Source organism: Haliotis asinina, chromosome 10 (genome assembly GCF_037392515.1).
Source record: "Haliotis asinina isolate JCU_RB_2024 chromosome 10, JCU_Hal_asi_v2, whole genome shotgun sequence".
NCBI lineage: Eukaryota > Metazoa > Mollusca > Gastropoda > Lepetellida > Haliotidae > Haliotis > Haliotis asinina.
In genome coordinates, this window is record NC_090289.1 from 24,928,789 (window position 1) to 24,944,499 (window position 15,711).

A 15,711-nucleotide genomic window follows, 5' to 3' on the forward strand; every position below is an offset into this window, starting at 1 on the left:
CATGTGCGACGTTCCAATACGCATTCTTATAGCGTCTAGTTGGTTGATTCGTTTATTACTCAAAATAATCCACCGTCGGTGGTACATGAGTTTAATAAAGGGGGCATACAAAATGGGCAATCAAAATGATACATCAATTAAAGTGTTTCCAAATCTGCCATATCGTAATTCTAAACCGCCACCAAAGAAGAACCCCTTGACACTGAGTGCGAGGTGCTGGGTGGGGTGTTTACGAGCGCTTCAATTAATGTCAGCTCGACAGGCCAAAGTGTCCAAAGGCGGGATGAGGGTCGGTTGTTCAAAGTGGCTGACGGTTAAACCTAGTCGGTACCTAAACTGTATTTACCAAACAACCGCTCTGGGCTGCAATTAGTGAAGAACGTACTAAAGTCTAAAGCATTTCTTTTGATCATATCCTGTGCTTCTTAGAAGCTGACATTTTGTCTAGATAAATATGTTTTGTATGAATGCGTGCGTCCGTACATGTGTGAGTGTTGTGTTTCAAGGGTGTTTATATCTTCATGCCATATAGATAAATCATCCCGCTTTGACAATGTAACCTATGATCATTTTCACGACTGATTTACACGTACGAAACATCTTTATAAAGTCAAATATAATATGGTAATTCCTGGCATGTCATATAAATATGTATAAATTACTAGTATGTAAATATCAATACGTCTGAACAGGTCACGTACAGAATCTATACTGTTGTTTCATTGCATTTCCCTGCAAACTGTTTTAAGACCATTTTTCGAATATCGGATGAGTCACAGTATTATTATGATTGACTAATGAAGGCTTGTATTCGTTTAACTGAGAATATTGTATCCGCGTCGTCTGTTTTAAGAGTTTCTCGGAGAAAACATATATGGCATTTCCTTTTTTGGTTTTAAAAACGTCTCTATATCTAGACCTAACCTCCTGGGAAGATGGGGGCGGTGAGGTCCCCTTATGGTTAACAAGTCCGCTCGCTACGCTGAAGATCCGGGTTCGATTCTGCACATGGGTACAATGTGTGAAGCCCACTTCTAGTGTCCACCTAAGTGATGTTGCTGGAATATTGCTAAAAGCGGCGTAAAACCAAATTCACTCACTCACACCAATAAAACTAGATGATAAACGAGGATATATCCTGTTCAACAATAAATTTATAATTTACTGTTATCCAGGAAGTTATGTGAATCAACGTTAGTCTGACTCTCTTTAAACCGGAAACCGACTCTTCCCTCCCCGACCCTCCCTTTTCCAACGCCACTACGATACATTGTATGGAGCACTTGCATTATACTGAATTGATGATACGATAATACCGAAATCCGTGAACACCGAGGATTTCGCACTGAACGCACGGTCCGGATTAACGGGGTTTGCTTTATCCCAACATATCGCCTCATCCGGTGAGGTCATTTACGTACGAATCGAAACCGAAAGTCGCCAGGATAGTCAGTGTGACGAAGTCCGTGTCAGGTGTTGATGCCATGTATGTACGTAAAATGGACGCTGCAGGTATAACACACATACCATAGACATTGTACTGCTCTTTGAAGCCCAATATCCTGAGTACAAGCCGTCTGTCACTGTAGTAAAGGGTGTGCGTAGCGTCATATAGGTCACAGGATCCCTACGTGTCATACATGATGAAAAGATACAAATTAAATCATTTGTCTTGTGTATACCTTAGCGTACATAACAGCCAAATCATCACAGTTGTTCAATAAGCTACTGTCACATTAGACTGAGAGCCGTATGTGTTTTACGTGCTAATTTCATTGTGTTGGGTTTTTTTTAAAATATAAATTATACGAGAAGCTTAATTAGATCGATATGCCCCCGCAATCATTAGGTTAACTGATTTGATGCCGATGTATATCAAGCTATATAACCTTATTAAAAGATGTTAGGTGACGATTCACATTTTAAACTGTAATCCAATATGGACGCTTCGCTCGTACTTCCGCTTTTCTCCTTATCTCGCCTATAGCAGTATTACACTTGAACACTGTCTAAAAGCGTCAGTTGAAGACTGAAGCCTATCATAGAAAAGAAATGTAATAAATTTAATCATGTTTTGGTGATGTTTGGTAAAATAACATGGCTAAGGCGTGGACTGAATTTATTTGAAGGTATACGCAATTGATATACTGATATTATTTATTATTTATTATTTTATTTTATTTATTGCTTTGAGATTCCTTCGGATTTAGTTAAATGCTCATATCAATGTAAATAATTCATTTTAAAATATTACATAATCAGTATACTGGATTTTTAAAATGCACTTAATTGATTATGCACAATGTTTATCAGTTTCATGATTTAGTGTTCTGTTTTGTTTTTGATCGATTTTATATTTTACATAACAGATATCATTACATGTCTTTTGTTTTAGCTAAAATGTAGCCAATCAGTATTTTCAGTTATGTTTAATTATTTTCTTGCTTACTAATTGTAGTGAGGCGAAATAACTTATTAATATTACCTATTTGACAAAGTGTAATTGACTACAATATAGTGAAATATATTATTAGAATTTTCACTTGAAATGTGTATAACTAGGCATTATTCATATTAATATGTTATTGTTTGTGTGAAGGATTGCATGTGTTGGGGTTGAGGGTGGGGGTAGTCAATGAGGTGACTGGTGGTAGAGGTAGGTGGCAGGAGAGAAGACTGGTGGTAGAGGTAGGTGGCAGGAGAGAATTGTGTTCCTTTCGTTTTTATGTTTTTTTACAAAAAAAAAATGCAGCTTTGATCCAGAACATTCAGACTGGCAGACACCCATAACTACTCGATGTGGCTAATATTTGTATAATATTATATTACACCTAGCTTTCTACAGCATACGTACTGTTATGTGATTTTTTTCCAGAGTTACCGTTCCTTGTGTATGGTTAACTGGGAGAAGCGTCAATAAAATATCAAATGTAGTGTTACACAAAACCAAATAATTACCCACTGACTTAAGTAAATTGAAAACAATGAATACCTCAGCCTGACCTACAATCGCAAAAATGCCACCCGAATGAAAATACAATGCTGCTGAAAAAGCAGTACTAAATACTGAAAAAATATGGTCAGTTTTAATTACTGGATGGATGTGTATTTACGAAACACAAATATATATATTTATCATACAATGGATAGTGTTCTCGGCAGGGTAAAGTCAACGGATATTTTCGGTATTCGCTGGGGTCATGTACGGATATCCTGCACTAGGAATAAACACTATGTATTAAGCTCGCCAAGGCTCGCTAAATACAATGTTTATTCCCAGTGCAGGATAGTAACCAACCCAAAACACACTCGCGTAATAACTTATATATAGCACAAAATCATCCAAATACGCATGTCACATGACTGGGTCTGCACTCTAGGGTCCTATGAAAATTGTTTAATTTTAATTTAAAATTGCTTGTTAAGGGTTTTGATTTGGTGTAGTATTATCCATTCTATATAGTCTTCACTTATGCGTCACGTGTATCCTTATATCGCATACAGATATATACGTGTAAGGGACATGGATGAGGATAGTGTTTGTTCGTTGTGTGTTGTTTATTGCACAAATCCCACCTGCATTAATTGTTGATTTAATAAAGCTTTTATTTTATTGTATTTTTTCATTTCATATAACTGCTTGCAAAGGATATCTTATTCAATCAATATATTCAATTTTGTTGATTGACTTGTCACAGACTTCTTGAACAACAAATGCGTCAACCTTTCAGGGATCCATGCACTCAGTCTCAGGAAGATCCTGTTCAACACCCACCAGTAGACCAAAGGTATCAACCATCAGTGGAACCACGCACGAAGTCTCAGGAAGATCCTGTTCAACACCCATCAGTAGACCAACGACATCAACCATCTATGGATCCAAGCACTCAGTCACAGGAAGATCCTGTTCAACACCCATCAGTAGACCTACGGTGTCAACCATCTATGGATCCAAGCACTCAGTCACAGGAAGATCCTGTTCAACACTCACCAGTTGACCAACGACATCAACCATCTATGGATCCAAGCACTCAGTCACAGGAAGATCCTGTTCAACACCCATCAGTAGACCAACGACATCAACCATCTATGGATCCAAGCACTCAGTCACAGGAAGATCCTGTTCAACACCCATCAGTAGACCTACGGTGTCAACCATCTATGGATCCAAGCACTCAGTCACAGGAAGATCCTGTTCAACACTCACCAGTTGACCAAAGGTATCAACCATCAGTGGAACCACGCACGAAGTCTCAGGAAGATCCTGTTCAAAACCCATCAGTAGACCAACGACATCAACCATCTATGGATCCAAGCACTCAGTCACAGGAAGATCCTGTTCAACACCCATCAGTAGACCTACGGTGTCAACCATCTATGGATCCAAACACTCAGTCACAGGAAGATCCTGTTCAACACTCACCAGTTGACCAAAACCATCAGAATTCCATTTACGCATGCGCAGCTAACCCCATAACCTTACCTGGGCCAGGATATACCGTCCAACAGACATCCGGACAGTATGAATATGATGCCGTTTTAGTATTTGCAAAAGACGATGAAGATCTTGCAATGAAAATAAAAAGTGAGATGAATGAAACTATAGTTGTGGGTAATCAAAGAGCAAGAGTGTGTTTGGCTAATGAACCTCAGTTCAGGGCATCTCTTATTGAGAGACCAACCATCCTGACAGAGAAGTGCAGGTTTATGTTCCTCATGCTCACCACGAACACAAACTCAGACATATACGCGTGTTTCGTCAAAGATGAAGCTTTCGCCAGCACACATCTGGCAGATAAACGACGACATTTTGTGAAACCACTGCATACCAAGAATAAGAAGGATCGTGACTATGTTATACCAACTGGACTAGCAAATGTTGAAACATACGATTGGTTTGTGCCTTTGGATCCGTGCCAGCGAAAGATCCAAGAACTATTTAATCATTATGGAAAAGCTGAGGACTTTGGCTCAAAACGGCGGAGCGCTGTGAACAGTAAGCACTGATTGAAGTGAGTGAGTGACTTTAGTTTTACGCCGCAGTCAGAAATATTCCAGCTATATGGCGGCGGTCTGTAAATAATCCAGTCTGGACCAGACAATTGATCTGCGCAATTGGGAACCGATGACATGTGTCAACCAAGTCAGCGAGCCTGACCACCCGGTTCCACTCAGTCGCCTCTAACCACAAGCATGGATTACTGATGGCCATATTCTAACTCTGACATTTACGGGTAGTTTTGAATATAGAATCATCTTGAAATGTGGAATTGAACCAACCCAGGGCAAATTAGTAGTCCATATATCCCATTCTTGTCAAAACAGACGTATGTAATGGCTTGTGCCGAGTAACCTGGTTGATTGTATGTCATGGTGACATGACAATATGGGTTGATAACTCATATCATCAACCCCCGTTTGTTTGCCTGGGTGACTATTATTGTTGTCAGGAAATAACCATTCATCTAGTGAATACTTTTTTTAAAAAATTAATATAGATGGAATTCAGTTGTAGTAGACATTACATGGGCCAACATATGTCACACTTGGGATTTCACTTTCTTAGTAAAGCACAAATTATAGTACTTTGTTTTGGTTGAGTCCCATCCGGGTTCGAACCCGCACCCTCAGACTCAACCACAAATAAGTACTAGAATTTGTACTTTACTAAAAAAGTTAAATTCCAAATATGACGTATGTCGCATTTGACCACTTTCTAAATGGCATTGTGTAATCATTACATAGGCCATTAATTGTAACATAATCATTTCCCCTGTAACTAAAAACGTGACAATTTACAGGTAACATTGTGCGTCAGAGAAGTAGGGATACCCATGGCAAGAAAGACAGCGCCAATGAATCAGCACCTACCGAAGAGCCAAATTTGTCACCTGATTTGAAGAGGATCATTCGTAAGTATTAGGCTGTGTGTGTAGTTGTAAAAGTACAATAAGGTATGGAAAGAATTGAAAAGGAAAATGGTGGAGTAGCGCACATTGTCGAGCGCACTCGTTTCAAACGACTCCAAGGGGAGGATGGAGCTCACGCTGTCAGTGGGAGGCTAAGTATGCCGGATACCTAATCAGATGAATCATGGTAATGACAATTAAAACGATACTTGATCGGAAAGGGGTACCAAGAGATCGGAAAGGGGTACCAAGAGATCGGAAAGGGGTACCAAGTGATCGGAAAGGTGTACCAAGTGATCGGAAAGGGGTACCAAGTGATCGGAAAGGGGTGCCAAATGATCGGAAAGAGGTACCAAGTGATCGGAAAGGGGTACCAAGTGATCGGAAAGGGGTACCTTACCGTAATGGCCGTAATGGCCATTTAGGCCAGACAGAGATTAAAAACCACGAGAATATGGTTTCTTCTGCGAGCTATTTGAATACTTTTGTCAGATTGTTTCTTAATTCAAGACTGCTAGAACCCAAACTATATATACAGTATGGTTCAAAATTATTGAGAATAGCTAAAGCATTTCATATTATTAAACGAGAACAAATCAGATAAAATTGAATGTATTGTGAAAGTGAACTGACCTTTTCATGTTGTGTAGGTAACAATTTAATATTTTATTAAGTCTCCTTGAGCTTCACGGCACAGTCTAAGACGGGTAGGCATACTTCCTATCAGAGAGGTTAGTGTCTCGTGAGTTATGCTGTCCCAGTATCGGACCACTTCTCTCTTCATGTCTTCAATTTTTGTCAACCCCTTTTGATTCACACATTCCTTCATCATCCCCCAAATGTTCTCAATGGGATTTAAGTCAGGACTATATGCAGGAAATGGTAATGCAGTCACATTTTTCTCCTGAAACCACTGCTTGGCATGTTTTGCGGTGTGTTTAGGATCATTATCTTGCTGCAAAATCCAGTCATTTCCATAAAACACATGTGCACTTGGAAGGAGAAAATTATCTAATATGTTAGTGTAGCGTTGACTTGTCAGATTTCCCTCAAACACACACAGCGGGGTCGTTCCTAATAAGGATATCCCTCCCCATACATGAAACTTTGGGCTGTATTTAGGTCGTCGATACAACGGTGCTGACACAGACTTTGTCCATATTTTCACATTATTGGGATATACCCATATTGAGCTTTCATCAGTAAAAATCACATTTTCCCAGTCAAAGTTTTCATGTGCCAAGCACCACTCAACACGCCTGTCTTTATGTTCTTGTTTCATGAGAGGAGAAGGAATTCCAGTCTTTTTCTCCCATCCAAGATCAATCAAATTTCTTCTAACTGTAGATTTTGATACAACTGTTGATCCCCTTTCTATCATTTCATACCTGATGTTGGAGATGCTTGCCCTTTGCTTTTTAGACGCTAAAATTCCCAGCCGGACGCGATCTGAGAAGTCCAATTTTCTGGGTCTCCCTGCTCCTTTCTGGTGCCCAAAATCCTTTCCCTCTTTAAAATTCTTCCTAATCCTATACACAGTAGAAAGAGGAGTTCCTGTTCTCTCTGCCAATGTATTTACATCATCAATTCCTTGATTACACAACTCAAAAATCAACCTTCTTTTATCTTCAGCAGACATTGTTGACAGTGCTGAGGAAAATGACGTCTGCTACAAATTCAGGGGAGGTAACTCTAATTGTACTATACTCAGTAGGCCAAGATGAGTTACCTCCCTTATACCATTACTTAGTTTTAAGTATCAGTGAATCAGCTGAGGTGTTAGGATAGCTCAAAGTAAGAAGAAAAATTCTCAATAATTATGAACCAGACTATATATATTATATATCACTGTTCCTATATATATATATATTACTGTTCCTAATCAACCAGGTGCAATTAACAATGTTTCATAAGTAAATAATGGATAAGTCACTAGAACTGTTCACGTCTAATTACTAAAACGGCTCACTGAACAAATACTGACAACAGAAAAACTATATCCCTCAGAAATTGTAAGACTGTTTTTCACCGATATTGTAAGAGAATTTCTTTAAATGTTCTGTGGCCGTTCTAAATGTGACGGATATACACGTAGGTATCACAGTCTCTTAAATCACACTCTGGTGTTTTAACGTGTTTCATACCTCTCGTCTCTTCTATATTTACTACAGATCAGACAAACATGATTCTTCGCGACTGGGAAAGGAAACTTTTCTACACCACTAAAGCTACAAGAGAAGCAAAGAACGTTTTGATGACCAGAGGTTCGCTCTTCCTGGTTGGCCGATCTGGAGATGGAAAAACATCAATGGCGTATCATATACTTACAGAGTTCAGGAAGTATAAGTCCAGGTTTCAAGCATATATTGTTTATGAACCTGAAGACATGAAACATATACCTCCAGATAATACCATCGTCTTTGTCGATGACATACTCGGTCGTTCTGCTTTCTCTTTCGTTCTTTTAGAGAAATGGAAATCATATTTCCGCCATTTAACAAGTTACGTAGGAGCAGGACATATTTATTTCATTTCTACTTCTCCAGATTTTGTCAGAGATAAATGCCGAGGTTTAATTGATGACATCTCGCTGCTAAGCAATGTCATTGATACCACTTCAGAAGAATACTGCTTGAGAACATACGAAAAGGAGGCTATGCTGACGGACTATTTACACAGATATGATGTCGAAATGACCGACAAGGAAAGAGGTGCTATTGTTCGAAGCAGCCTAATTATTGGCTTTCCTCAGTGTTGTCAGTACTTTGTTACAAATCAGGAGGCTCAAAACGCTGGTCATAAGTTCTTTCTCAATCCCTTTGTAATCTTAAGATCCCAAATAACAAAACTGAAAGAAACCGATGCACTTGCATACATGGTTCTTGTGCTGGCGTTATTCAACAATGGTGGTGTATTAGCCAAAGCTCTAGATCCATACAGCACAGAAGACCCACCAGCGTTTCATACAGTTATGGAGGCCTGTGGAATACCCAGAGATACTCCTAAAAAGGATGTCAAATCAGCTGCGATCAAACTAGAAAGAAAGAAATACCTCGTATACAACAAACAAGAGGGGACGTTTGACTTTTCCCACCAGTCACTGTATGATGCAATCTGTCTTGTGTTTGGAGATGAAAGCGTAGAGAAGCTGCTAGAAATTGCACCTGCATCCTTTCTCGTTGACCACTCATCAGTTTTTGACAGCAGTCATGAAAACAGAAGAAACCGAATACAGATACACAGGGAACATTACAAAACATTTATCAACAGAATCATGAGAGACATCCAGACTAATAATTTCAAACTTCTTGAGCACAGAGCATTTGCCAGGAAGGATTTTGTTGATGAGTTATTTGAAAACATAGAACGTTCAGAGTCTATACACAGACTACTTCGTAATGAAGGGTCGGTGAAACAGTTGATTAATGATCGAACATTGTACCGTCTGACAGCAGCTGGGAAATGTCAACCTCTTTTACAACATTTGGTTAGTCTCCTGAGTAACACAGATGAGGAACAGCATACTCTGCTTTTGCATGATATTATGGAGGGTTCATGCAGTTCAGGCGACATTGAGCTATTTGACGATGTTTTGTCAAGAAACGTTTCTCCTTGTAGCAAATGTGCTCTAGTGGCTGCTGAAAGCTCTATCGACAATGGATACATTATGAGGCGTTTGCAGAGACACATACCTCCTGAATTTGAAACCATGGAAACAGTTGTCGACATTTTGGTGGAAAAACAAAGACTACAAACACTAAGACATGTTACATCCCACGTGAACTGGAGCCATTTTCAAACGCCGAAAAGGAAAAGGAAACTGCTTCTCTCAGTTTGCTCCTCTGGCAAATTTGGAATGTTTAAATTACTTACAGGACCAAAATGTATTGGGGATCCTGAAAACAAAAATGAACTGTTGATGGCTGCAGTAGATGGTGGCAGCAAAGATATTGTTAAGTGTCTGATTACAAAGGAAAACAAAGATCAGGTTGACAAATTCCAGAGATCAGTATTGCATCATGCGTGTTTGAATGGGTCTGCAGATCTTTGCCAATTTTTGTTATCACAGCAGGTAGACGAGTACAGAATTGACATGGATGGCGCAACTGCGTTTCATTTGGCATGTAAAAACAGGGACAAGTCATTTATTGAACAGCTGTTAAGCATAGGCTTTTCAATTACAGTGACGAACATTCACACAACAAAACGCCTTATCAAACTCTCACCTTTACATACGGCATCCTGGAATGACAAAGGATGGCAGATGGTTCAATTACTGATAGAGAAAGGACCTACAGACGTAGACATGCTGAACTTCCAGGATACTGATGGATTCACACCTATGCACATAGCAAGTCAACACCCTTATGGAAGCAGAATGATTGAGGAGCTCCTGAAATATAAGGCTGATCTCACAGTACGAGACAAACACGAGAGGATTCCATTACACTATGCAGCAATGGAATGCATTTACAAAAACATTGAAGTTTTGTTAGACAGCCAAGCGGATATAAATGCTAAGGATGCCAACAGAAAAACCCCTTTACATTATCTTGTGGCTAAAAAGATTCAAAATGAAGATGAAATTGAATCTCAGTCTGATTCTGTGAAACATTTCCTGCAGAGCGGAGCCGATGTAGCCTGTGGAGACAAGGATGGGAACTCACCTATCCATGCTGCTGCAGCTTCCATTTCCAACATAAAGATTTTTCAGCCGATGTTGGCAAGGGCGGGTAATGTTCCCAACTTGAACAATGCGGGACTTACACCTCTACACTTGCTACTTGGACCAGATACACCACTGGAAAATGTGAAGCTGCTTGTAGAAACACATCCATCCCTGCTCGAGTCTGAAACTGAAGAAGGGAAATCTGTATTGCATGTTGCTTTTCAAAATCAAACTGGATACAACGTCATTTTGTATTTACTTCGAGAAAAGGGTCTAGATCATAGAGTGGACTGGGAACATATTGATGTCAAAAAGGTGTTCAGTAGGTTTACTCCTGAGCAAATTATTCATATTCTTCAATATGTTTCTGAATCAATGACTCGTTCAGTAATGCCTAGTGTGATTCATGTGCTATCTGATGCTGACATACCAGATGCTAGATGGAGAAGAGGGATGGAATTCGTGCACAGCAACACAACAGATGTTGATCTGGATGTTCAGGACAGTAAAGGCTCAACTGCACTGCACAAAGTGGCAGACTCACCTGTCAAAATGGATTACCTTATTAAGAAAAAATGTAAAGTCAATATTCCTGATCACAATGGCAACACGCCACTTCATATTGCAGTTGAAAGAGGAAATGCTAAAGGTGTGGATTCTCTCCTTTCTGCTGGGGCAGATGTTTCAGCCCTAAATACAAACAATGAAACACCATTACTAAAAGCAGCAAAAATGATTCCGAAATATGTCAAACACAGTTGGCAATACCCGGTCTTGTTAGAGTCCACTGAACATTTGATAGTCTTTTTGTTTTTCAATGACATTTCCAAACACTTTCTGTTGGGGTACCAACCATCTGGGAAGTGTAGTGATGTAAATATCTCAAGGATAATATCATCCCTTGTTTCGAGTTCTTCCCCTGTGAATGTACCCGATAAATACGGAAATACAGCAGTTCACTATGCAGTGTTTGACATTAACATCCTCAAACTGTTGGTATCTGCACAAGCGAATCTGGAACAAAAGAATCTTAAAGGGATGTCATGTCTACATGTTGCATGTATGTCAAATGACAACACAGATGTTATAAATTATCTTCTTGACCATGATGTGTCGCCTTGTATTACTGATACACTGTTGATCGTCACCCCCTTACACATTGCCCTGTTATCCAAAATGAATGATCATAATATGTTAAAGAAGCTTTATTATCACCAAGTTACAGCCTCACAAAGTAGCAATAAGGATTTCCATCCATATCTTCATGCATCAGCATGTTGTTCCTCAAAGGATGTTGTTCAGTTGTTTATCAGTCTAGACAAGAAACAAATGTTCACACCAGACACATGTGGATATCTCCCGATACACCATGCTGTGGCTGCTGGCGACCTGGAGGTAGTCAAGCTACTAGCTGAAACCATGATGACAGCCAAACATACAAGTGGAATAGAAGTGGTCACGGAGCAGTCTGCGCAGAACGCAGAAGAGTCTGCATCAATCTTAAGTCAGTCAGCAGATGTAGGACCTAAAACAACTGATGCTCGTGTAACGTCTTTGAACTGTAAGACACAGACAAAAATGAAGAAACTGTCTGCAGAAGATGATGATCAGTGCGTACAAGGTATACCTCAAGCAGCGGTGGATAGTCATGTTACTCTAGTTCAGAATTTGCGGGCTTTGATGTGTGGACTGAAATCTGGAAGAGGTTTAATAGATGTTGCTGCACAATACAGCAATGTCGATGTTATTAGATTCTTATTAAAGGAGGGATGGAGAGTCAATCACTGTGACGAAAATGGCAACACACTCCTCCATGCTTCAGTGAAATCAGATAATCCTGCAAACGTTGAGTTCTTGTTGGCAAAGGGGGCTAGTGTTGAGTGTTTCAACAGAGATGGACTCACTCCTTTACACGTTCTAGCACAGGAAGCAAGTGTGGATTACAAAGTGTCAAAAACAATTATCTGTCTGTTCCTTGACCATGGTGCATCTGTTACTTCCTGTACAGAACATGACAAACAGAACATGTTACACTTATTGTGCAAAAACAAACTTTTTTCCCTAATTGTAGGTCATATTCATATGTTCAAACTGGAAGAAGATGAATTCATTTCTGAGGTGATAAGAATCCCAAGATTACTCATATACAATGGTTGCGATGTGAATGCCACAGATTCAGAAGGACAGACCCCACTCCACTTGGCTGCGAAAGCAAATAATGTTGGGTGTGTGGATATCCTTCTTGATTATGGGGGATGCATTGATGCCCTAGACACCCAAGGAAGGACACCCCTCCACTTAGCGTTAGAAATTAGATCTGATCATCTAGTACCTTTTTCAGCAGCTTTGTGTCTGGTAGAAAGACGTGCCAATCCTCATGCAACTGTCCGCTGTGGTGAGACTCCATTGGATATCCTACTGAAATTGGGGACAGAAGAAGACGTGTTTATGAGCGAGGAATTTAGACAGATATGCCAACTGCTGGGGATATGGGAGGAAATAAAGGTACAGTAATGTCAGCTTCACATACTCCTCTAATAAAGGACGCTGTACTGCTCTACATCGGAATGTACCTCTGAAACCAAAAGTGACTTGGAAAGATTCGCTCGGAACACTGACAGACATTTGAAACATCTTTGGGATGATTTCAGTATTGTAGATGGAATGTATGGGTGCATGGAGGCCTATATAGATACGTTCTGACACGTTTTGTGATTGTTGTTACTTCTTTTCTTTGTTTGTTTTGTGTACTTTATTGTCATCGGATGACATTGTTTTGTATTTCAAACCGCTCTTGCCAAATTTGACTTCACATTCCGTCGACGTAAGTGACAGTCGCCGTGGTTTATATCCACATGAAACAAATTGTGCAGGTTTTATACATTGAACCTATCTGGAAAATGTTCTTTCAGTTTGATATCTGGTGTCCAGGTGTGTCGCAGTGGTGTGTCCTAGTTTAGGAGATCAAATGAAACAGTCCACCGAAATGAAAGAAACGAGGACAACTATCACTGCATCGTGTTAAACTTTACTTTAACCATTTTCGTTAACAAAAACGAAACAAACAGTTGTGACATCATGACGAAATGGAAATCTGCTGCAAAGTGAGAGGGCTGGGTCAGTGAAATTCACATACATTGACAAGAAGCACGGATCTCAGAAGGATGGAGACGATTAGGGAGGAACTTTCCTAAGACTTTCAACAAGATCTGGTGCAGTGGTAAATGGACCTGTGGTGGACCTGAAAATGTCTGGCAACCTGTCGTAAGCTCATCCCGGCCCACTGTGTTCCAATTTTGTGATGTGGAGGGGGTGTCCGTGCGTGCATGCGTGCGTGCGTGCGTGCGTGCGTGCGTGCGTGCGTGCGTGTGTACAGATGTATTTATGGATCTAGCAGAGGCAAACATTTAACCTACTAGCCTTGGATCTGGTGGAGATGTTAATTCTGGCGTATGGTGCTTGTTCAGTTAATGACAAATCTTCAGATATTCAGTTCTTTTTGTAATTGATTGCTTACGGAGTTGACACCAAAGTTCAGAAGGTGTTTCAAACGTGCTGGCTAAAAAAATAATTCTAGCAGCTAATGACAATATATCCAATAATGTCTTCCATCTGAATACGTTTGATTTGGGCCGGGTTGTTGTTGTTTGTTTGTTTTTATGATGTAAAGAAACAATATATATTCAACTTATGAGTGATTTATCTATTCAGATGTGTTTGAATGATAATCGTGACTGATTATTGTAATATGACAATAAGTCATGTTGGATTTGACTTTGTGTGCAACACATATTGTTATAAATTGTACACACATTGGACAGTTGTACTGCGAAAACATTTGTGATCATGGAAAAATGAGGTGACTTTACAACTTTTCTTTTTGCATATAACCTACATATATGTATGATGTATTTGTTTATTACTCAACAACCAGTTCATGGTTGCATCTTTCTTTTTCACACTGAATAATTACTTGTTTAACTATGTTTAAATGCATACCTATGATCTGAAGAGTCTGTTTATTGCCAAATGTATTATTAAAATAATTGTCAGCCTTAATATTTGTCAGCCTTTGTTCATCATGTTGGATGCTCTTTTGTACATATGACCATCTTTGTCATAATATATACCCTGGACACATTCGACATAATATATAGCTAAGTTACAACATTCAGCAAAACTTTGTTTTATGATAGACATGTGATGAAAAAATCACAATTTGATGCATCAGAGACAAAAATGATGTTCACTGCCATGACCTATTTTGATTTAGAACACACGTTTCCGAATCATTTTAGGTGAACAAATGACTAGACTTGACACATGTTTATGATAGGTGCCACAGGTGAGGCAGGATACAATCACCTTTTCGTGGACACCTACAGTATCATTTTTGTCATAGTGATTCATCAAAACATTTTCTGTCACCGTAGCGCATGGCGATAATCACTAGATTGTCTGGTTCAGACCCGATTTGTTCACGATCAACATCATATTAGAGATGTAATACTACTGAAATAGATATGATCATGAAATTGCCACAACTGCCCAAGAGAAAGACAGAAATTTCCAACGAATAAGGAAAGGCTTTAGTCGCTTCTGGCCACTTCGATAAAAAATCATTTAACTAATTAAGGAGTGCTGTGTGTGTCGTCATGTTAGCGAGAAACAAAATGGTTTCTGGGTTTTACCATAAGAGAACTCACTATTTATTGTATTTTCAGTGCATCTTGAAGCTTTTAATACCACGGGGTTTTTTTATAGAGCTCAGCAGACTGGAACTATAACCATGCCTCTGTGACAGCCTTTATGTCATCGCCATCCTATAAGCTTCTTGCACGTCGGCCAGATTTCTTTTGTCTCAGCAGGAAATAGTCACTGAACTGGACCCGGTTGTATCAAACTTTAATAAAGCTTTAATCGTTAATTATACTGTGATTAGTTAATCATTGATTATCTTCAGCTGCGTGGAACCCTTAATAAAGAAATTCCTTCATTAATCCATCATTAAGCTAATGAAGGTTTGGGGGAACTCATCTTTATCTGTATGATCATGGCAGACGACATAACGTTCCATCAAATACCTATGCGAAAATTTGAATATTGAACGAGACTTACCTGTACGGTGAAGTT

The 15,711-nt window shown here is 39.4% G+C and overlaps 1 protein-coding gene across 1 annotated transcript; it reads left to right on the top strand.

Annotated features, from left to right (window-relative positions):
- Window positions 1–1,421: 1,421 nt before the first annotated feature.
- Window positions 1,422–14,632, top strand: LOC137298336 (uncharacterized). Its single transcript, XM_067830548.1, has 4 exons — window positions 1,422–1,512; window positions 3,732–4,996; window positions 5,802–5,912; window positions 8,081–14,632. The coding sequence occupies exons 2-4, from the start codon at window positions 3,874–3,876 to the stop codon at window positions 13,090–13,092; spliced, it is 6,246 nt and encodes a 2,081-aa protein (XP_067686649.1). The 5' UTR covers window positions 1,422–1,512; window positions 3,732–3,873; the 3' UTR covers window positions 13,093–14,632.
- Window positions 14,633–15,711: the final 1,079 nt, after the last annotated feature.

What these genes read in the sequence shown, in the direction of transcription:
- LOC137298336 (XM_067830548.1), top strand. Translation starts at nt 3,874, where the DNA reads ATGGATCCAAGCACTCAGTCACAGGAAGATCCTGTTCAACACCCATCA. An exon ending in ACGGCGGAGCGCTGTGAACA is followed by an intron (nt 4,997 to 5,801) that starts GTAAGCACTGAT and finishes GACAATTTACAG; the next exon opens with GTAACATTGTGCGTCAGAGA. An exon ending in TGATTTGAAGAGGATCATTC is followed by an intron (nt 5,913 to 8,080) that starts GTAAGTATTAGG and finishes TATTTACTACAG; the next exon opens with ATCAGACAAACATGATTCTT.